Raw genomic sequence first — 20,925 nt, forward strand, 5'->3', positions numbered from 1 at the left:
CCGCCCGCAGGTGAAGACCTACCTATTCACACAGGCTTTTAAGGAATTGTTATCAGGACAGGCTGGGATCTTGTACCATTTCAAAAAAAAAAAAAAATGATACATAGTTTTTTGTGGGTTTTTTGGGCTATGCGGCCATGTTCTAGAAAAGCTTATTCCTCACTTTTGCCAGCAGTTGTGGCTGGCATCTTTCTCTGAAGATGCCAGCCACAGATGTTGGCGAAACGTCAGTAATAAACATGACTAGAACATGGCTGCATAGCCTGAAAAACCCACAAAAAAACTATGTATGGAGGCCAGTCAGGAAAGCCTTCGACTTCAAATTTTTAATACATATATATATATATATATATATATAAATCTTTTTTAAAATGTGCTTTATTCTTTCAATAATGATCTGTTTTCACATTGTGACAATTCCATTCCTTTTTAATCTACTTTCCCCCTATGTTTTTAATTGTACTGGGTTTGTTTTTTGAAAAGTTGCGAAGCCACTCTTGAGTCCCAGTTGTGGGAAAAGAGCGGGATACAAATAAAAATAAAATAAAAATAAGTAAAGAAATACAGTAAGTGCAAAAAAGAAGAAGTCTGGCGGGGGCTGGGTGGGAAGAGGGGGTCAGTGGGAAGTGTGTGGGGTGTGTGTGTGAGACCCCATCCCTGGGGGGGGGCACTGGGGGAGGGAGGCTGTGCCAAGAGGGGCCTGGGTTTTTGGAAGAGGGGAGGCCTGGACTTGGGTCCCTTGGCTTTTGGGAGAGGCTGGGGGGGGGGGGGGGGGGGCTGGACTTGGTCCCTGGCTGAGGCTGGAGGAGGAGGAGGAGGAGGAGGCGAGGAAGGCGACGCCCCTCAGAGCAGCCTCCAGAGGGATGGCCCTCTTCTTCTTGCCCTTCTCCTCCTCTGCAGCCCAGAGAGAGAGACCCCCAAGCCCTCCTCTGCCGCCATGGCGCGCAACTTCGAGCTCCTCTTCGACTCCCTGGGACACTTCGGCAGGTAAGGCAGGCAGGCAGGCAGGCGAAGGGCAGCAGCAGGGGGCTGGGGGAAAGCTGCCTGGGGTCCTTCTCCTTCTCTCTCTCTCTCTCTCTCTCTGGTGTGCCTTTCCAAGTCCTCTCCCACTTTATGGAGAGCCTTCCAGCCAGGGGCCCTTGCCCTTGCCCTGGGGGCTTTCTTGGCAGGTTTCTCCAGGGGGCCCTTTTCCTTTGCCTCTCTCCCAAATGGAGGACCTGGCCCCAGGCGAGCTCTGAGAAGCCCCCTCAGAAGCCCAGTCCCCCGCATCCTGGAGATGGAGGATGTCTTGGAATCCCTCCCGGGCAGGAAGGCTGGAATGGAGGACGCTGCTTGCCCTGCCACTGGCGGACCTTGGGCAAGAAGTCACACTCTCTCAGCCTCAGGGGAAGGCAGTGGCAAACCTCCTCTGAGCAGATCCTGCCAAGAAAACCTCATGGCCATAGGCTGGGAACGATTTGAAGGCACCCAACAACAACAACAACAACAACAACAACAACAAGAGGGTCCTCTAAAGTTCAGCTACCACCTTTTTTGTGCCTACGATAGTCCTGCAAGGTTGCATGACTGTTGGCACAAGAGATTTCAGGGAGTTTCATGGGGACATAGCCTGCACCCGCCACATTTAAACGCTCATCTCTGGGGCCATTTCTGGGCTTCTGGGACTAAAAGCCCCTTGCCTTTGGACGGAGGTGACAGAAGCCTTGAAGATCTGGCAAGTGTCACCAGATGTGGCGGGAGAGGCTTTGACTTCTGGTCGCCCTGTAAGAGTGGGAGGACTTCTACCTTGTGAAAAGAAAATGCTCCTAAACCCAGAGCTATGGTCAAGGGGACACTGCACATGATTCAAAACACTCTTTTGGTCATTATCTTGAGGCCAAATAAAGACTTTAGACTTTGGAACAAGCCTTGACTTGACATCAACCCCTGGGAATAGAGACTAGGGTTCTGGAGGCCTTGCGTACGGGTTTAGAAAACCCACCTGTACGCATACATTGCACTGGCCTGTGCACATGTAAGTATAAGGAGGGATGTGGCCAGTCCTTGTTCCTAGAGGATGTCCTCCCCTTGAAAGTCTTAGCCATCTTTCTCTGCATGATTTATTTGGGTTGTCACAGCCTGATAAGATTAGAATAGTAATACATTTAGTGGGCAGCATTTGGGTCATTTATTTATTAATCGTAGTGGCTTCACAAGTTTGATCTCTGTGAATGAATAACTGGCTGCTTGGTAAAATAACACCAATATTGGACGAATGGGCTCTTCATCTCTGGAAGGCAGAGGGTTTTAGGAGGAGGATGAACAAGGCTTCACAAGCTTGGAGTCTGATTTCGAAGTGAGGAAATGGAGAGGAGAGCTGTTTCTCACCAGAGATCCACACCTTTTGTTTTTAAATGCTACCTGCTTTTGTCAAATGGAGTCTGTTGGGACAATAGAGCAGCTCATGACCAAGCACATAAATCTGCCAAAGATTACAAACACATCAGAAGTCTCTGGCACTCTTTCACACAAACCCCTGTGAAACAATACCCTGGAACATCACTGCTCCATGTGAGAATAGGCTAAGAAGCTTACAAGTATTTCCATTGGTGTTTGGCAAGGTGTTGAGATTCTTGTGGTACCTTAAAGGCTAACGTGTTTTGTTTGGCATCAATTTGAATGGGCTGCATCCTATTTTGAGAGAATGTGCACCTGATAAATCTGGCAGTTTTGGAGAGGTGTTTTTTTCTAGGAGCTCAAAGTTCTTTCTGTTGCAAATGACTTCCATGAGATTGCAATCTGTCTTCATCCTGCCATTGATACAAACTCTGAGAGTACAGAGAGTAAAGTGCTCCAGGGTTTAGCATTTTCCATTCTTCTTTTTTATCCCTGGAGAGAAGAGGAAGGTTCTTTCTTTTCTAAATGTATGAATGGGAAAGTGATGCTATAGATGTAGAACTTGAAGGCAAATGCCATGAAGCACATTATAGAGAAGACTGCAAGTGAATATTCTTCGAGGCTGTTCTTGTGACCATGCTGACTGCAGGATTCTGGGAGCTGTAGTCCAAACAAGTAATTTTGGCAAGCTCTGATGTTGAAGCTTCTCTTCTGCTGAATTGGATGGTCCATCTAACTCAGTACTGTCTATTCTGGCTAGCTGTGGCATTCTTTGATTCTATTTTGTGTCTCCTCCAGACTAGCTAACAGAGCTACTTTTAACTAGACGTGCCAGATGTTGAACCTTCAATGTTCCACAAGGAGGTCGAGGAGAAGCAAATACTGAATCAGGAGCATTATAGGACCTCCCACGCAACCATTGCACCAGTGCTCTGCTTCCAGTTGTTGCCTCAGAATCTGTGTTATACACACCACACAAGCAAAAAAATGACTATATTACACATTACATGTAGTTGAATTTGGTACGGTTTTAATGATCTAAGCCTGATCGATTAGATCTCTTGGTTCTTCACTTAGAGCTGAAACAGCACTCTTGGGAACCACAATAGAAAAACCTGGAGACTTCTTTGCAGTTCTTTTATGTTTCTTGAGTGTTTGCTTTTTCAGATGATTTAATGTCTTTGACCTTTCATTGGCTAACAAATGTTTGCTAGCATAGTACTTTGTACTCCTCTTCAAATTTCTCTGGGCTTGTGTCTATCCTTTTTGCCTCCTAAAACTATGACTCTGAAACCTGTGTCCCTCCCCAACTTCTGTAATTCTTTCATTGGGTGAAAAGTCACATAAATCTGATGTGATTGTTACATTGATGACAGAATTTATTTAAAGTATTCAGCGATCCTTATTGGCATCTATGTTAGTGATGCTCTCCAGTTCCATCAGGGGTGGGGCTCTTAAGGCCTTCCAGATGCTGTTGAACTATAACTCACACTTACAGCAACCCCAGTGAGCAATCATTAGCAACGAGGAACGCTGGGAGTTGTAGTTCAGTAACAGCTAGAGGGGCTGCACTGTTCCTGTCCCTGTTTACTCGTTTTTTGGATTTCTGAAGGGTGTGATGCCAATGGATTTGAGCAGTGAATTGGAGTGAGTAATTGAGGAAGGATATGCTGATATTCTATATGGAGGATTCTGGGAATTGTCAAAAAGATAACTTTTCTGGTTTTACCAGCCCACTTTCTCTGGTGGTTGCCCTTACCTGTCATATTGACTATCTACTAATATAACAATGCTTTTAAATAATTATTTTTTATTCCATTAGTCCCTTTTAGCATTTTTAGAAGAACAAAATGATATTTTTTTCATGAAGGGTGTGGTGCTTAAGATGTTGAATTACCTCTCCCTGCATTCCTTACCCTTGGCAATGTTGGCTGGTTCTGCAGGGAACTGCAGTCCCGAGATATAATTAGCAACCAGGTAACATTGTCAGAAACAATAAATATGTTTATAACAATATATATTAACCCTTATACGACAATATAATTACATGACAGTATAATTACAACAAAATGTGATAACATTTATGACAAATATAAATGCAACATTACCTCTGCAGCAATAATTTTACTCCATGCTTATTGACAACCATGTTGCCATTTATATCTACCATGAAAGAAGAAACGTCCATAAGTGTAACTCTAGATCTTGTTAGTAACTGCACCACACCCTTCTTCCTATGCCTTATTATGGAATTCTCACAAGCAGTCCATGCACGTTGAAACATCTAGAAGCAATGGAAGTGAATGGCTTGTGGAACTGCAGTCCAACATGGACTCTCCCAGCTCTGCTTTACACAAACTGCTGGTTTGACCAGTGTTTCCTTTTCTCACTTTCCTATTGCTTGACAGTTGGCTGGGAACTGGTCAACTGGTTTCATTGATGTACTGTATAGATAGTTTCAAAAGTGTCTAAAGTTGTGCTTTGGCATAACAGACTCTGATAAACAAGTATCGTACACTTTTGTTAAAAACGATGTCGCCTCACATCTATCTGTTTAAGGAGCCGCTAAGCAGATAATTGACCAATAATGCATGCATAAGTGCTGTTTCATTGAGGCATGCCTCTGGGTTGTAATCCAGTAATGAATAACAAGACAGTTATTAAAAATGTTTTGTAGGACACTTAAATGCTCCCACTGAAATCTAACACCATTATAAGAGAGAAACATTTGTATAGCTTTGGCTACTCATGAACTGCATGGTCAAAACTTGCATTGTTCCTTCATTCTGTTGTTCTTCTCACCCTCTTTCCACTCCACAGATGCTTCTGCTGCATATTTCCATGTTTCTTTGCCACAGTGAGCTAACTCAGGACCCTCAGTCCCAGCCCCAACCACTGCTCCTGTAATGACATTGAGATACATTGGGACATTACCAAGGGACATGGGGTGGATTGGATAGGCAGACATTTTCCACTGGGGAAGAGGAAGAGGAAAATGAAGAAGGGGGGAAAGCCCTCTGTACTGTGATTTTATTACTAATCCTACTGTCATTGTCACATAAAAGGAAAGAATGGACTGCCTTGGAGGGTGTTGCATTTGCCTTCGTTTGAGATCTTTAAACAGAGGGCGGATGTCCATTTCTCAGGAATGCTATAGCTGTGTGTTCCTGCAGGGCAGCAGGTTGGATTAGATGGTTTTTGTGGTCACCTAAGACTCTGTGATACTGTGATTCTTAGTGTGTGTTCGTAGGCAGTGGACCACACCAGGTGACACTCTAAGTGAGGGGTGACACCACTGCTTCTCAAACATCTCCTTTTGGGCAGAAGTTGGGCTGGGGTATTCACCTGTGTCCCATTAAAATACTGAAGAGATGGTGTGAGTGGTGTGAGGCTCCGTGAGAGTAGAAAGGAGAGGACTCGGTTGTTGTTTTTTTAATTTAATTTAAAAATGTTTAATTTTTTAAAATTGATTTTTAAAATTCTTATAACATTTTCTTTAAACATCACCATTTACCAAATGTTCACTTCAACTACATGAACCTATGCAGATGTAAATACATTGAGGCTGTGCATATGATATTATAATTTAAAGGTATAATTTTAATTTTGCTAGTTGTTTTATGTCACAACTATTACCATGACATTCAGTTATAAGTAGGAATTATGATTAATGAGTAACAGTAATACAAAAACCATTATTAAGCATTCTGTATGGTGTGGTATGGGAGGAGGTCAATGGAGGGGTGACACAATGAGTTACTGTACTATGTGATGCCAACCCTAGTGATGCAAGTTTGTTGGGAGAGGGGAATGAAAGAATCAAGCAGTACCTTTGAGACTACCTGGTTTATTTTAATATAATCTTGCTTGCATCTGAAGAAGTAGTACTGGAAATTCTGGAAGCAGATGTATGAAACCATTCTCTCTATGCTGTTGTTTGACATTTGGGAATAACATTGGGAGAGCACTCCTTTATTTTAAATAATACAAAGAAAACAGCCTCAGGGCTCATGTAGTTGTTGATGATTCAGTTAATGGGCAGCTACTTGAATTTTGGAAATATTTTGTTTGATGCACAAGAAAAGTCCTGTCTTGGTATTCTACTGCATGTACATATGTTGTACTTACACCACAAAGCCATGAGAAAAAACATAATTCATCCAGTAGTTGCATCTGTGTCAACAGATTCTATGACTGACTGGTAAATAATGTCAGGCATTCTGTACAGAGTTTTTATCAGTTACAGGAAACTCTGAGGAGCAGATGAAGTTCTGATAAAGCAACACATTCTGAACTCGTGCATCTATAGTAGTCCAAGTATATTAACAGCTATCATGAATTTCCTGGCCAAATAATTCCTAAGTGGACAATTTTACTGATAGCTGACAAGTACAATCGTGTGTGCGTATGTGACCTCAGGTTGCTTGTTTATCTATGACAATCTCATGAATTTTATACAGTTTTCATAGTACACAGAGGTGATTTTGCCATTTCCTTCCTCTGAAATACTAACCAGGGCTGAACCTGCTTAGCAAGTATCAGATACCATATGGGCTATATTTCAGTAGAAGGAACTTGTAAAACCAACTCTTGAGTATTCCTTGCCTAAGAAAACCCTGAAAAATTCATGATGTTGTCATACATTGACAGGCAACTTGAAGGCATATACCATAAATGGAGAGAAAAAAGGGGTATGGGTTTTGTTCTGTATTTTGGAATATTCAAGGACAATATGTAGTTATTTAGTGAACAAACTGGTTATTTTAGGAGTCATAGTTTCCACAGTATTTGTTTTTAAATGCCATTTCCCCAAGTTATACAGATATTTGATCTGGCTTTTAGTGCTTTTCAAAGAGAGGAATGCTAATTTTAAAGGCAGCATGATGTGTAGTGAATAGTGTTTGAACATGGACTGAGCAGGCCTGGGTTCAGTTTATACTCAGCAACTATGGGCCAAAACACACTGCAGAAATAATCCAGCTTCACACCACTTTAATTGCCGTGAGTCAATGCTAGGGCGTTCTGGGAACTGTAGTTTCGTGAGACATTTTGCCTTCTCTATCAGAGAGCTCTGGTGCCACAACAAACTACAATTCCCAGGATACCTTAGCACTGAGCAAGTGCAGTTAAAGCGGTGTCAAACTAGATTATTTCTGCAGTGTGTTTTGGCCCTAAATTCATTGATTTAATGATCCTCCCAGTGTGCCCTACCTCATAAGGTTATTGAGACAGTAAAATAGGGCTGATAGATGTACTGTATTATCTTGAGCATTTAGAAGAAAGCAAGGGATGTTGACATAGTGAATATATTATTAAGATTAAGATTCACATGTATACTAAGGTCCGTATGTTTATGGACATCTGTGCTCCATTTATATAAGAGTTTGCACTGCTGGTTGTTTCTCACTTCATATTTCTACTTGCGTACCAATATTTGCATACTTTTCCCAGAAATAGGTTGTGATTGAGACATGTATACAGCATGACATTGTGCAAAATTTAGGTTAGGTATACTGTTATCCAAAATATACAGTGAAATGGAGCCTGTAATCAAAAAGATCCACAAAAAGGGGTAAACATGGACATGATAGAAAAAGCTGCTATGTCAGCAGTATTCTTCTGCAAGGGAAGGAAGTCTTATATAAATAGCAGTGCAGGCAAATGTAGATGCGCTTGTGGTTGACTGAACATTTAAACTAAATTCATAAATCATTATGTCTTAATAACTTTTATTATTTATAGCTTCATGTGTGTTAATGATATTTGTCAAAAATTCTCAGGTTTCACATTACACAGGTCTTAAAAAAATATGGAAAGCCTTATAAAAGTATCACATTCCAGAGGGTACTAGTGTTAGTCACAATAGTCACACTAAAGAGTTATAACAAAGAATTATAACAAAGAGTATCTGAAAGACTACTAGGTTTATTAAAGCTCTTGTAAATCTGTTGTCTCTGAAATGCTGCCAGTAGAACCTTAAGATACACTGAAAGAGACACACTAACTACAGTATATCTGCTCCTTTTGATACTGTATTCCTGTATTTCCTATATTCTGGGAATCAGACTAATTACAGTAAGGTGGCTGTAGAAATGTACACCAGCTGCAGAAAAGTCTTAAAGGAGCCAAGTCCAGGTATAGGCATAGGTGTAGTTTCTTTGCTTTGGAAAGCAATCATACAATGACATGCTCTTATTGAGTCTTCAGTTTCACAGAGAGTTTCAATTGCCACCACAAACGTATCAAACTGTTCTGTAACTGGCTTAACTGCAGCATGATGACCTCCCCAGTGTTTTTTAGATGGCTTTTTCTGTCTACAACTCCAATATGGGCAATTAACACATCCCATCAATAGGCAGAAGCAGCAAAGAAAGAAAATATTGTCTAAAGAGTTCCAAAAAATGTCACAAATGATGCATTTTCAGCAAAAGAGCATTGATTGCACAAATTAAGCAAATAGTCCAGTGAGGGTGAACCTTTTGCAGACCAAGTGCCCAAACTACAACCCAAACCCCACTTATTTATTGCAAAGTGCCACATCCCTCTGGCTTTCTAGTAATGAACTCTGGCAAACTCTGTGCTGGGGCGACAGCATGCATGCCCACAGAGAAGGCTCTGAGTGCCACCTCTGGCACGCGTGCCATAGGTTCGTCACCACTGAAATAGTCCATAAATACATTAAAAACAGCTTTCTTGTTCTTTTCCTTAAGAATGGCTTGTATACTACCCATAGTGGCAGTATTATCGTAACTCTGAGTACCACACATTATTACAGTTGGTCCTCCATTTTCATGGGGGATCCATTCTGGACCCCCCTCTGCATTAACAGAGGCTCGCACATATTCATAGGCTTGAATGGGGTGAACCTCCATGAATGCGCGCACCATTGGAAACAAAGGAGGTTGCCCCTCTGTGGGTAATCGAGGGTGCAGATGTGAGACCCGCAAGTTAGTAGGGGTGACTGTATATCTATTCTGTCACTTTCCAGATTTTTAAGAGGCTCAGAACTGAGTTCATCAGCTGTTTTCCTCTTTAAAGGGATAAATCCTAGAAATTCTTCTTTCACTTTCACTTTCCTATTATTATTATTTAAATATTTGATCACTTTGGGCAGCTGGTCAGTATGTGATATGTCAGGTGTCCTGTCAAACTTTATCCCAAATTACTTGGCAGACTTTATCTCCATGATAAACATCTCCTTCACATGATTTGCCATGAGTTTTTGGTGAAAGAGACTGATGCTTTAATTTTACATGTGCTCTGCTTCAATCTCATTAGGTAGGTGCTCATTCAACACTGGATCATAATTTTCAGGCATCTCAACCAACTCCAAAAGTTCAGTTTATTTAATGAAGATTCATCTCCCTTATGGCTATGGAATGTCAAATTCCGTTTGGCAAGAAACAATGGCATATCAAGCAATCTCTGCAATATATTTGTCCACTTTTTCTTCTCAGTTTCCAACAAAGACATAATTTTAGCATCAGTGGTTTTATGCAGCCTGAGTCGTGCTGCCAATATTTCCTAACTTTCAAATCAATGTTGGTATGCTTCAGATGTCTCAGTTATGTACTTTTAGGATCAGTTTCCACCATGTCTGAAACTCAGAGGCTGTACACACAGCCCTGAAGGGGCGGCCTGGAACCACCCCTGTTACAGCCAGATTGGGGCCGCAGCAACTGCACACTGCAGCCCTGATCTGGCCTTTGCAGGGCGCAAAAAGGAGCCACAAAAAGTGGCTCCTTTTTGCACCCTGCAAAGGGTGCGATAGCCATGTTGCCACCGCTTGGTGATACTCCTTCGGTGCTGTACAATGGACACAGTGCTGGAGGAGCACTGTAATGTCATGCGCCATGCAGTGTAGTGTGTGGCTTCATGTTGCCCTGGGGGTGGAGCCAGGGCATGCGTCGTCGAGAAGCTACACCCCAATTCCGCCCAAAGCTGGCCCAAACTGCTAGTCTGCACAGTTCCTTAGTCACAAATTTAGATGCCATCTCTGTAGCACTAACAGCAAACAATCAGCAGCAAAAACAGTATAGTTTTTGACTGATGAGTGAATAAACCACCCATGACCACAGAACTTTCTTAACATTTGGCATCGCCTTGTAAAACCACTCTTTTGAAAACTGGCACACATCTCCCTTAGCTTTTTTAATCTTGCCTTGATGCAACACTGAAAGATCCATCTTTGTAGTAGAAAGAAGCACTTCCCCTTTTGATGATTTCCGCCCTAAAAATGATCTGGAACTGGTATCCCCCAGAAAGAGACATCCTGTAACACTTCTAAATCTTTCTCCTTAACACCTGTCATCTTCTTTGTAGTATCATAGCTAATCCCCGTGCAACAAATTAAAATGACTATTGTTTGGCTGGCTAACAATCAGCACAAAAACAATCAGTGAAGCAGCCCTTTATCAATTAAAGCAACATGGTGGCAGCAGCAATACTGTGTCATGGAAAAAAAAAAGAGACAAAGTACAAACAGGGTGTTGTAAAGAGGTACAAAGAGAAGCACCTTTATGAGTCTTTAAAGTACAAGTCTCATGATCCACTATAGGAAATGATAGCATGAACATCATTTCCAGTCAAGCTGAAACTCACAGGTCCTTTCAAAAATTTACTACCGCAATCCCACTACAATTATGGTAGCCCTAGACAAGTGCACCAAGTCTGATCATTGGACTGTCTGACTGAATTCTCGTCAGATTTTGAGGCAGAGAAGGAAATTCTCAGACATTCTATGGGGCCAATGGCCCAGTGGTTAGATCCCTTGCTTTGCATGCAAGAGGTTCTAAGCAGAGGACTGGAACCCACTCCTGAGAGAGCTACTGCCTGCAGAGTTAACAATACTGAGCTTGATGGTCACCAATGGCCTGATTTAGTGCAAACCAGTTCCATAGATTACTACATAAATCAAGCTTTTAATAATAATAATAATAATAATAATAATAATAGTTTTTATTTGTATCTTCCCGCCTCTCCCAATGGATTGAGGCGGGATCACAACAGAGTTAAAAATGCTTGTAATATTACAACATTAATTACAATTAAAATGACAGCTAAAACATAAAACATCAATCATCAATCAATCACGGGGTCAGTCATGGGGTCAGGTGCTCCCGGTCCATACCAATGGTCTTCATAAAAGATCAGGAGGATATGCTCTGTCTTTACCGCCATCTCCAAGGATGTAACAAGGCGAGTCTCCTCTGGGGATCCATTCCATAGAACCATGAAGATTGGAAGATTACTTTGGCTTTGTTCAGGGACTGAGCCCTATCTTGCATGCAGAAATTCCCAGGTCCGTTTACACAACATCTGTAAGTAAAGCTAAGAGAGAATCCTACCTGAAACTCCAAGAGAACCCTTGTGCTGGTTACTACAGGCAACATGGAAGTAAATAAATACAAAGGCTCAGATAGAAACTTACTTAGTGCCCTTAAATCTGACTATCCTATTAAAACCAAACATCTGTTTGGATCAATGAGGACTAGAAACCTAACTCTCACTGAATCATATTAAAGTCAAACATGTATTCTAAACCATGAAGACTAGGAATTTAAATCTTATTAAATCCTGGTAAAATTAAGCTTTTATTTTGGACCATGAGGACTAGAAACCTAACTCTTCTGCAATTCTATTCAAACATCTATTAAACTTTTATTTGAAGCCATGAGGACTAGAAACTTAAGCCTTATTAAATCGTAGTAATATCGAACATGTAGATGAAGCCATGAGAACTGGTAACTGAAATCTTACTGAATCTTATTAAAAACAAATATTTATTTAAAACCATGACATCTAGAAAGCTAAATTTTACTAAATCCTGGCAACATAGACCAGTCAGTCCAAACTGCAAAGACTGGTAACTGAAACCTATTTTTAAAAGTACTGTCTAGTCTTGTACCCAACTTGTAACCCTTTTCCTCCCTGTTACTACACTTACCTCATAGAATCAAGGGCCTGTTACAGACAGCCAAAATAAAGCTGCTTCGAGTCACAGTGGAGGTATGGTGTTTCAATGATGCATGTGTCCTAAGAGTCCAGAAGTCACACCAAAGCCACACTCCAGTCTGGAGCGTGGCTTTGGTGTGGCTTCTGGACTCTTAGGACGCATGCATCATTGAAACACCATACCTCCAAAGTGACTCGAAGCAGCTTTATTTTGGCTGTCTGTAACAGGCCATAGAATCGTAGAGTTGGAAGAGACCACTAGGGCCATCCAGTCCAACCCCCTGCCATGCAGGAAATCCAAATCAAAGCATCCCTGACAGATGGCCATCCAGCCTCTGTTTAAAGACCTCCAAGGAAGGAGACTCTATCACCCTCCGAGGGAGTGCATTCCACTGTCGAACAGCCCTTACTGTCAGGAAGTTCCTCCTAATGTTCAGGTGGAATCTCTTTTCATGCAGCTTGCATCCATTGTTCCGGGTCCTGTTCTCTAGAGCAGAAGAAAACAAGCTTGTTCCCGCCTCAATATGACATCCCTTCAAATATTTAAATAGTGCTATCATATCACCTCTTCACCTTCTTTTCTCCAGGCTAAACATCTCCAGCTCCCTAAGTCGTTCCTCATAGGACATGGTTTCCAGACCCTTCACCATTTTTGTCGCCCTCCTTTGGACACGCTCCAGTTTCTCAATGTCCTTTCTGAATTGTGGCACCCAGAACTGGACACAATATTCCAGGTGGGGCCTGACCAAAGCAGAATACAGTGGCACTATTACTTCTCTTGATCTAGACACTATACTTTTATTGATGCAGCCTAAAATTGCATTGGCCTTTTTAGCTGCCGCATCACACTGTTGACTCATGTTCAACTTGTGGTCTACTTGGACTCCTAGATCCCTTTCACACGTAGTTTCATTCAGCCAGGTGTCACCCATCCTATATTTGTGCATTTTATTTTTCCGCCCTAAGTGCAATACCTTACATTTCTCCATGTTGAATTTCATTTTGTTAGCTGTGGCCCAGCTTTCTAGTCTATTCAGGTCATTTTGAATCTTGATCCTGTCCTCTGGGGTATTAGCTATTCCTCCTAATTTGGTGTCATCTGCAAATTTGATAAGTATGCTCCCAATTCTGTCATCCAGGTCATTGATAAAGATGTTGAATAACACTGGTCCCAGGACAGAGCCCTGTGGGACCCCACTGGTCACTTCTCTCCAGGATGAAAAGGAGCCATTGTTGAGCACCCTTTGGGTTCGGCCGGTCAACCAGTTACAAATCCATGTAACAGTTGCCTTGTCTAGCCCACATTTTACAAGCTTGTATGCAAGAATGTCATGGGAAACCTTGGCAAAGGCCTTACTGAAATCAAGATATACTATATCCACAGCATTCCCTTCATCTACCAAGCTGGTAATTTTATCAAAGAAAGAGATCAGATTTGTCTGGCATGACCTGTTTCTCTGAAACCCATGTTGACTTTTTGTGATTATGGAATTGCCCTCTAGATGTTCACAGACTCTTTGTTTAATTATCTGCTCTAGAATCTTTCCTGGGATTGATGTCAGACTAACTGGACGATAATTGTTGGATCCTCTTTTTTCCCCTTTTTGAAGATGGGGACAACGTTTGCCCTCCTCCAGTCTGCTGGGACTTCTCCCGTTTTCCAGGAGTTTTCAAAGATTATTGCCAATGGCTCTGATATTACATTTGCCAGTTCTTTTAATATCCTTGGATGGAGTTCATCTGGTCCTGGAGACTTAAATTCATTTATTGTTCTTCCTTGTGCTGCTTGTTTCACACATTTTTCAGGTTGATCTGGCTGTCAGTTCTCATTGAATCTTGTTTGAAACTCAGGTGTTTATCACACTGAGGTTTTTGCAGCTCAAATCCAGGGTGACTGCTGGTCCAGTGATGCAAATTCACATTATAAAGTGAATGTTTTATCACACCTGGTTACCCTTCCGTTGCCCTTCCAAATCGAGGGGGAATCGAATCCAAGGCGAGTGACGTGATGTGGATTCAAGCAAAGCGGAGTGAGTGCAAATTGTATTACCACACCGGTGGGATTCAACAATTCGAATCGGCACCCTTGCGCATGCTCAGTGGGGGTCTGAACGCATTGTGACCTTGTATGTTTCTGGGGTGAAAAGGGGCACAAGTTCTCGTTTCCTGTCTCACGTAATTGCGTGAATATTTGCCTCATGAATATTTCTGTGTCTTCTTCATCCCCCCCTTTTTTATTTTCCCTTCCATTTCAGCAATTTCAACAGATAGATAGATAGATAGATAGACACATACATATCTGTATATTCACATTCACGCACAAATGAGTTGCCCTGAAAGTTGTCCTGAAAGTGAAAGGACCACTGAAAGGAAATGGGGGAAAGTTGCAGCGCTGCATCATGGGAAATTTGCAACCCGGGGGGGGGGGTTGCGGTGGTGTACCAGAGCAGAAGCAAAGTTGCATTCCACACCAGACCAATTCGGAGTGAAATCAAAGTGAGCTTGAAAGCGAATTCTGTGAATTCACTTTTTTCCGAATTCATCAAAATGAGGAGTCACTTTGGATCCACTGTGGAAGCACCATGGAAGGAGCTCCCATAGAAAAGAATCACGTGTGATAACACATTCATGTTATAACGTGAATTCGCATCATGTACCCGCAGTCACGTCGGATCTGAGCTGCAAAAAGCTGCAAAAACCTCCTTGTGATAAACACCTCAGAGTGCTGTGAAATTGGCGGGGGGAGGCAAAGAAGGGATACTGCACATGTGGCAGATGCTGTTTTCATACCCCCTCCCCCCCACACACAGTGGTGGTTTCTTTTTCTCCTCTGTTCCAGGGTAGAGAAGGAAACCATAATCACACAGTGGTTTGTACTTGTGCCAAGTTGAGGGCACCATTCAAAAGTGTGGGAACTAAAAGTAAATGTGGCAGTGGCAGCAGGAGGTGGCAGCACAACAGGGGTGGATGGTAGCAGTGATGTGGAGGGTGGCGGTGCAATAGTGGCACAATGGTGGCAGAGGGCACAGATGGTGGTGGAGTGGGGTGGCTGTAGGGCTTTGGCAGTAATGTGGTAGTGGGGGTACAATGGGAGTGGCATTGTCAAAGGGCATTGGCAAGTGGTGACAGCGACGTGGTGATACACCTCTAAAGCTTGTAAATTATGTGGTCCGCACCCGAGTAACGCCACTGTCAGCACATGCTTTCTTTCTTTGCCCTTTCCCTTCTGTGGGTGGTTTCACTGTCAGACAGATTCATTGAGAGAATAGTAGCTGAGTTTCTGATCAAACAGGTGCCTAAGACTTGATTTGTAATCTGCTTGATTTATAATAGTAGTTTAATCCTGAGTCTCTACATTGGCTATCTACAACTGAAAATACAGGTGGCAAAGAAGGACAATTGAATCTTGTCTGATTTGTCATTGCTTCTGCTATAGTTACCAGGATGCCTGGTATTTCTTTGAAATTACTCTTCTTTCTGTATTTACTTATGTCTGCCCACATAAAATCAGTTCATTTAATCAACTGAAAGATTGTGTGAACACTATTTACAGATATTTAAAAGGTACCTTAAGATATGACCAAGGTTGTCCTTCAGTGAGATCCAGTAATGCACAAAGTGGCATTAATTATGACTGTTAGCCTTGAAAACATGTTTCTGAGTCTCTTTTCAGGCAGCTTTGTAAATCAGGAGAAGAGGAATACAGATACAGATAGATACACTTTGGTTTAGAGACAGAACAGTATTTTCATCATGGTTTTATTTGTGTGTGTTTGGGACTGTGAGCAAAAGTGGTACCTGTTAGGAAGAGAACATTCCTCCCCTAAAAACACCCCGCAGATGTGTGCTGCCAAACAGTAGCCCTCCTGTCTACATATAAACAGTTTCATACTTGAGCTGTTTGGCTGGATAGAAAAAGCAACATAAAATCCTGTGGTATGATGGTTTTAAGATTTTCTGGATCCCCTTATGTGGAAGATTCAGAGTTCTCTTTCTTTGGCCTCACGTATTTTCGCCACCTCAAAGCTGAAACCAATTTAATGGGAACATTCAAAATTTCTCTTTCCCCATTTTCTAAAATGTTGTTTTTTGGGGAAGAAGCAGCTGCGTTTATGAAATGAATTTAGAATTAGCTTCTTTCTTCTGGATGACCCAGCCAGATTGTTTCCTAATACAAGTTAATGTAAGGAATGTCACAATAGGAAATTTCCATGCCTTCTGTCCCATTTGGCCTTCAAAATGTGTGCCCCGGGGGAATGGAAATCTCCCGAGTGTTGTGGAAGGCTGCTGAGGGGAAGAGAACATTGCCCAAAATTGGGTGGACCTCTTTTGTGCTTTGTGTCCCATTCTACGTTGTTCAAGAGGGTTCCTTAGGGTTGTGGAGAAGCATTGGGGTGAAGGCTTTCAGGTGGCTTTGTGGGGCAGACATGACAGGAAACCAATCTTCTGTCAAGATTTGTGAATGACTGATCTTTAAAGAGTAAGTGCTGAGCACACTTACTGGCATTTAACATGCCAAGCCTATAAAGCTACTGCAAACCCAATGTTTTGCATGCATTCAGTTACAATTGCTCCTAAGGTTAGCGCCACTATGGCTGCATCCGCACTGCAGAAATAATCCAGTTTGACACCGCTTCAACTGCCATGGCTCAATGCTATGGAATTCTGGGGTTTGTAGTTTTGTGAGATATTTAGCCTTCTCTGTCCAAACGCTCTGGTGTCACAACAAACTAATGAGCCCAGGATTCCATAGCATGGAACCGTGGCAGTTTGAGTGGTATCAAACTGCATTATTTCTGCAGTGCAGATGCATCCACTACGGCTCATTTCCAGAATTGCCTGGAGGGTACCTCCCTGCTTCTCTTCCATTTTAAATTGCAATCATTCCAGACTTATTAAGTACTGTATAAATAGAGATTGGAAATGTTACTTTTTAAAGACTAATTCCCAGAATTCCCCAGCCAGTCTAGCCACTGACCATTCATTCTGAGCTCTTATCTGTTTAAGAGTATTGGCTGCAGTCTCGAGAATGCTTGCTTCGGAAATAAACTCACTGAAAGTGAAGTATTTAAACTGATTGTGAGCATCACCCAGAAAGAGGCTGATAGATTAAATAACGAGAAAAGCAGTAATAACAGTTAGGCAAACATTGTACAATTAGCCAGCAACCGGAGCTTAAATGCCATCTCTGGAAGTGGCTAGAAAAAATAGGATATTGTGGTTAAAAATGTCTAGAATAAAGGTGAGGTGTTTTTCCTCAAAATAGACTGAAACTTTTATGAAAGTTTGCAGTCTGAATCTTATTGGTTAGTCCCAACTAGTGTAGACCCATGGAATCAATTCTTGAATGACGTCTACATTTAGGTAAATTGTATTTATTTAGTGGGTCTACTCTTGTCAGAGACTAAAGAGGCGTGTTACTGCGACACTGCAGAAATGAAGTAGTTTGACACCATTTTAACAGCCATTATTCAATGCTATGGAATTTTGGGATTGGTAGTTTTATGAGATATTTAGCCTTACTCTGGTGCCCCATCAAACCACAAATTCCAGAATTCCACAGCATGGAGCCATGGAAATTAAAGTGGTGTCAAACTGCTTCATTTCTGCGGTGTAGCAGCAGCTTAAATTGAAGCTCTTTTCCTCCTTGGAGACATGGAACTTTTCTCAAGAGAGGGAAACAGTCTGGTGAAATGGATTTTTTTCATAGTTACTGCAGTCATCGAGATTTCCATCTTTTTCCATATTGCCACTTCAAACAGAAAATTTATCTCTGAACTTGGAAGTGTTTCCCAATATGTTGATTTTTGTAATTAGGTCAGGGAATATAGGCACTTCATTGATGTAATAAATGTTTTAAGCTTATGCTTCTTTTGAGTGGATTTTTCCATGTTTGATATCATTCTCTTATCAAGTTTTTTTTTTAAATAGGAGGATGTGATGATATGCTCTCCAAATATCCCAATTTGGCAATGGCAAATCCTCTGTTATCCCACTTTTTCAGCTGCTTTTTAAAAGGCACAGAATAGATTCTTTCTTCTCCTCCCATCCCACCCTGCTTCACTTTACTTCCATTGGCACAAAAGGAGTTCATAGTGCAAAAGTAGTTTGTACTCAGTGGAAGGAGAGGAGAAGAGGGGCAGAAACTTGCCCTTCCCAGGAGGCTCAGGCAAAAGGAAACTGCTGCAGCCTCCCTTAGCGTTTATGTTCTTTCTCTATAATTACCATGTTGACCACATTCTGGTGTTGCTTGGCCATATGTCCCAGTTTTCATCTGTGAAATGGTGGAGGGTATGAAATGGAAAAATGACAAGCAAGATAAATTACAACAAATAATGCAACAAGTAACAAAAACAGGACACATCCAAAACTAGTAACCGATAGGAATAAATTACTTTGTAAGAGTAACTTGCCAAGTTGGATTTACTTTCATTAGCCAGGATATAAAGTTGTTTCACACACAAAAAAGCGTATCTAAGTTATAGTGGGGATATTTTTGCCAACAACAACAACTAAAATCGTTGTTTCTTGTTAACAGGAGCCACAAAGTTAAAAGAGCATTTGTTTGTTTGTTTGTTTTCCTGTTTATCCTACGTTTCTCCCAGAAAGGGACCCAAGGCAGAAAAGTTCCTGGATTTTTTTTTTTTTAAAAAAACCTCTCCAGAGGCTCTGGCTGATAATTGAAAATGGAAATTACTGCACTTTTTAAGAAAATACAAAGGCTTTCTCACAACATAATATTTATGATGCTGTAAAAGGTGTGAAGCTTCAGCCTATCTTCAGTCACAGCAGTCTGGAGGCAGATCCTTGGAAATTAGATTCTCCATGTCTCCTATGAGTCAATGGGGAACATCTGTTATAGGTTGGCAAGAAAAAGAAAGAAGAAGGGAGGGAGGGAGGGAAGGAAGGAAGAAGGCGGGGGAGAGAAATAAATAACAGGTTACTTTCCACTTCTTTTTCTGTCATAGCTCTATGTTTTAATAGCTGTTATGCATGACTTCCAGAAGCTCCAGAGGTGAAGCATTTCTTAGCATGGGGATGCAGTGAAAGAGAGAGCTGTTCTGACTGGAAAGCATATTTTGCTGTAGGACATTGTGTGGCTTGAGCAATATATTTTAAATACTGACCTGTCTCTGGTGCTGAGCAGATGGAGGGAAAGACCTGGCATATTTCCAGCGTTTTCCAATTCACAGGAGAAACTGCTGACCATACTGCCAGCTCGCACGATAGACTGAGCATCGACAGACTGTCTGCACTGCCCCCTTTCTTCTGCAAGCAAGGACTCGCCAAAACAGGGCATTCATGGGTACAAGCTGCTCCACACCATTATTTTCTCTGTTCCACCCCAAACACATGCACACATGCACAAGGACATGCCACCAAGGGTCACTGATTGCCTCCCTTATCCTGCCCAGCTGCTAGCCCATTCAACACCCCACACAACTGGCTGTATGAGTGTCCACTTGATCACACAAGCAACCTTTCACCCATATGAAGCACTGATGTGCTCAGTGACACATTGGCACAGCATAATCATGGAGACCCCCATACATGCACCCCTTCCCCCCATGTCCCCCTTGTTGGACTGGCTAGTTTATTAATGTTATTATTAAATCCATTGTATTCTTGGCAACCTGCTTCATGGGGTGTGCAGTGGGTCAATGGTGTAGCTGACCACTCACGTGCATACACAATCACTTAATGGGCAGGTGATAAAAAACAAAATCTATAGGTAGCAATGGCACTGGCAGCTCACTGGCCCCTTCCGCCATCTCCACACTGGTGCACAGTCTCCACACTGGTGTGATACTTCATGCTTTCCTGCTTGATCTGGAGCAACCTGGGGTTATTTTTCTCCCATGTTTAGTCCTGGAGCATGGCTTTATTTTGGCCACATGCATCATTTGAACAGGTTGTAAAATTGCTTCCCCCCCCCCCCCACTCATGTAGACAACCCCCAAGTTATCATTAATACAATATAAAACACTTAACAAAATGTAGTAAGGGCACCTTTTAATTTCAGATTATGACACTTGCAAATTGTGGTCAGCATCCTGTTGGGGATTTACATATTCATAAATACTGTAGTTATCGTGCTACACAATGATTCATGTCCTGATCCACTTACTAGGAACTAGCCGGTGTGACTGATGGGGAGTCTGTTCCCCTGTTAGTCGGGGGCAAAGTACTGTAATTATAGGTATACCTGTATATGTGTTCCTTGGTGTTATTTGGTACCAGAAGCAGAAACAACCTGAATGGGATAGGGATAGGTTCCTACACTGCACATAAAAAGAAGCAGTTCTAAACATTTCAGCAAACTTTTTATTCAAAACTACCATAATAATATGTATTTTTGAAATGAAACAAGGAGGTCAGATAAAGCATAAGTAAACAAAAACATTTTGAACTTTCTTGAGCCCACTTGAAAACTTCTTGCAAAAACCAATCAGGGATAACTTTTTCTTTCATTTTTTTATGATTTCCATTTTGGTGATCAAATAGAGCTACGTTTTTTTAAAGGAGCATGGTGACAACACCATGGTTTGGGTATTGAACGACAACTCTGGTGACCAGGATTTGAATGGGGATTCA

At 41.8% G+C, this 20,925-nt stretch overlaps 1 protein-coding gene and 1 long non-coding RNA gene across 2 annotated transcripts in view; one reads left to right on the top strand and one right to left on the bottom strand.

The window, feature by feature from the left end:
* The first annotated feature begins 908 nt into the window (after positions 1-908).
* The window catches only part of SLC22A16 (solute carrier family 22 member 16), a 33,662-nt gene continuing 13,645 nt past the window's right edge, over positions 909-20,925 (top strand). Inside the window, exon 1 of the mRNA XM_089530579.1 lies at positions 909-987. Within this exon, the coding sequence (XP_089386705.1) occupies positions 938-987 (50 nt within the window). The 5' untranslated portion in view covers positions 909-937. The remainder of the gene's footprint in view (positions 988-20,925) is intronic.
* Positions 19,110-20,925, bottom strand: part of LOC149311219 (uncharacterized) — a 28,424-nt gene continuing 26,608 nt past the window's right edge. Inside the window, exon 3 of the long non-coding RNA XR_016281761.1 lies at positions 19,110-19,183. This is a non-coding gene — a long non-coding RNA (uncharacterized LOC149311219). The remainder of the gene's footprint in view (positions 19,184-20,925) is intronic.

The sequence above is a fragment of the Sceloporus occidentalis genome, unplaced genomic scaffold (genome assembly GCF_023333645.1).
Source record: "Sceloporus occidentalis isolate IW3139 unplaced genomic scaffold, rSceOcc1.0.p SCAF_6, whole genome shotgun sequence".
NCBI lineage: Eukaryota > Metazoa > Chordata > Lepidosauria > Squamata > Phrynosomatidae > Sceloporus > Sceloporus occidentalis.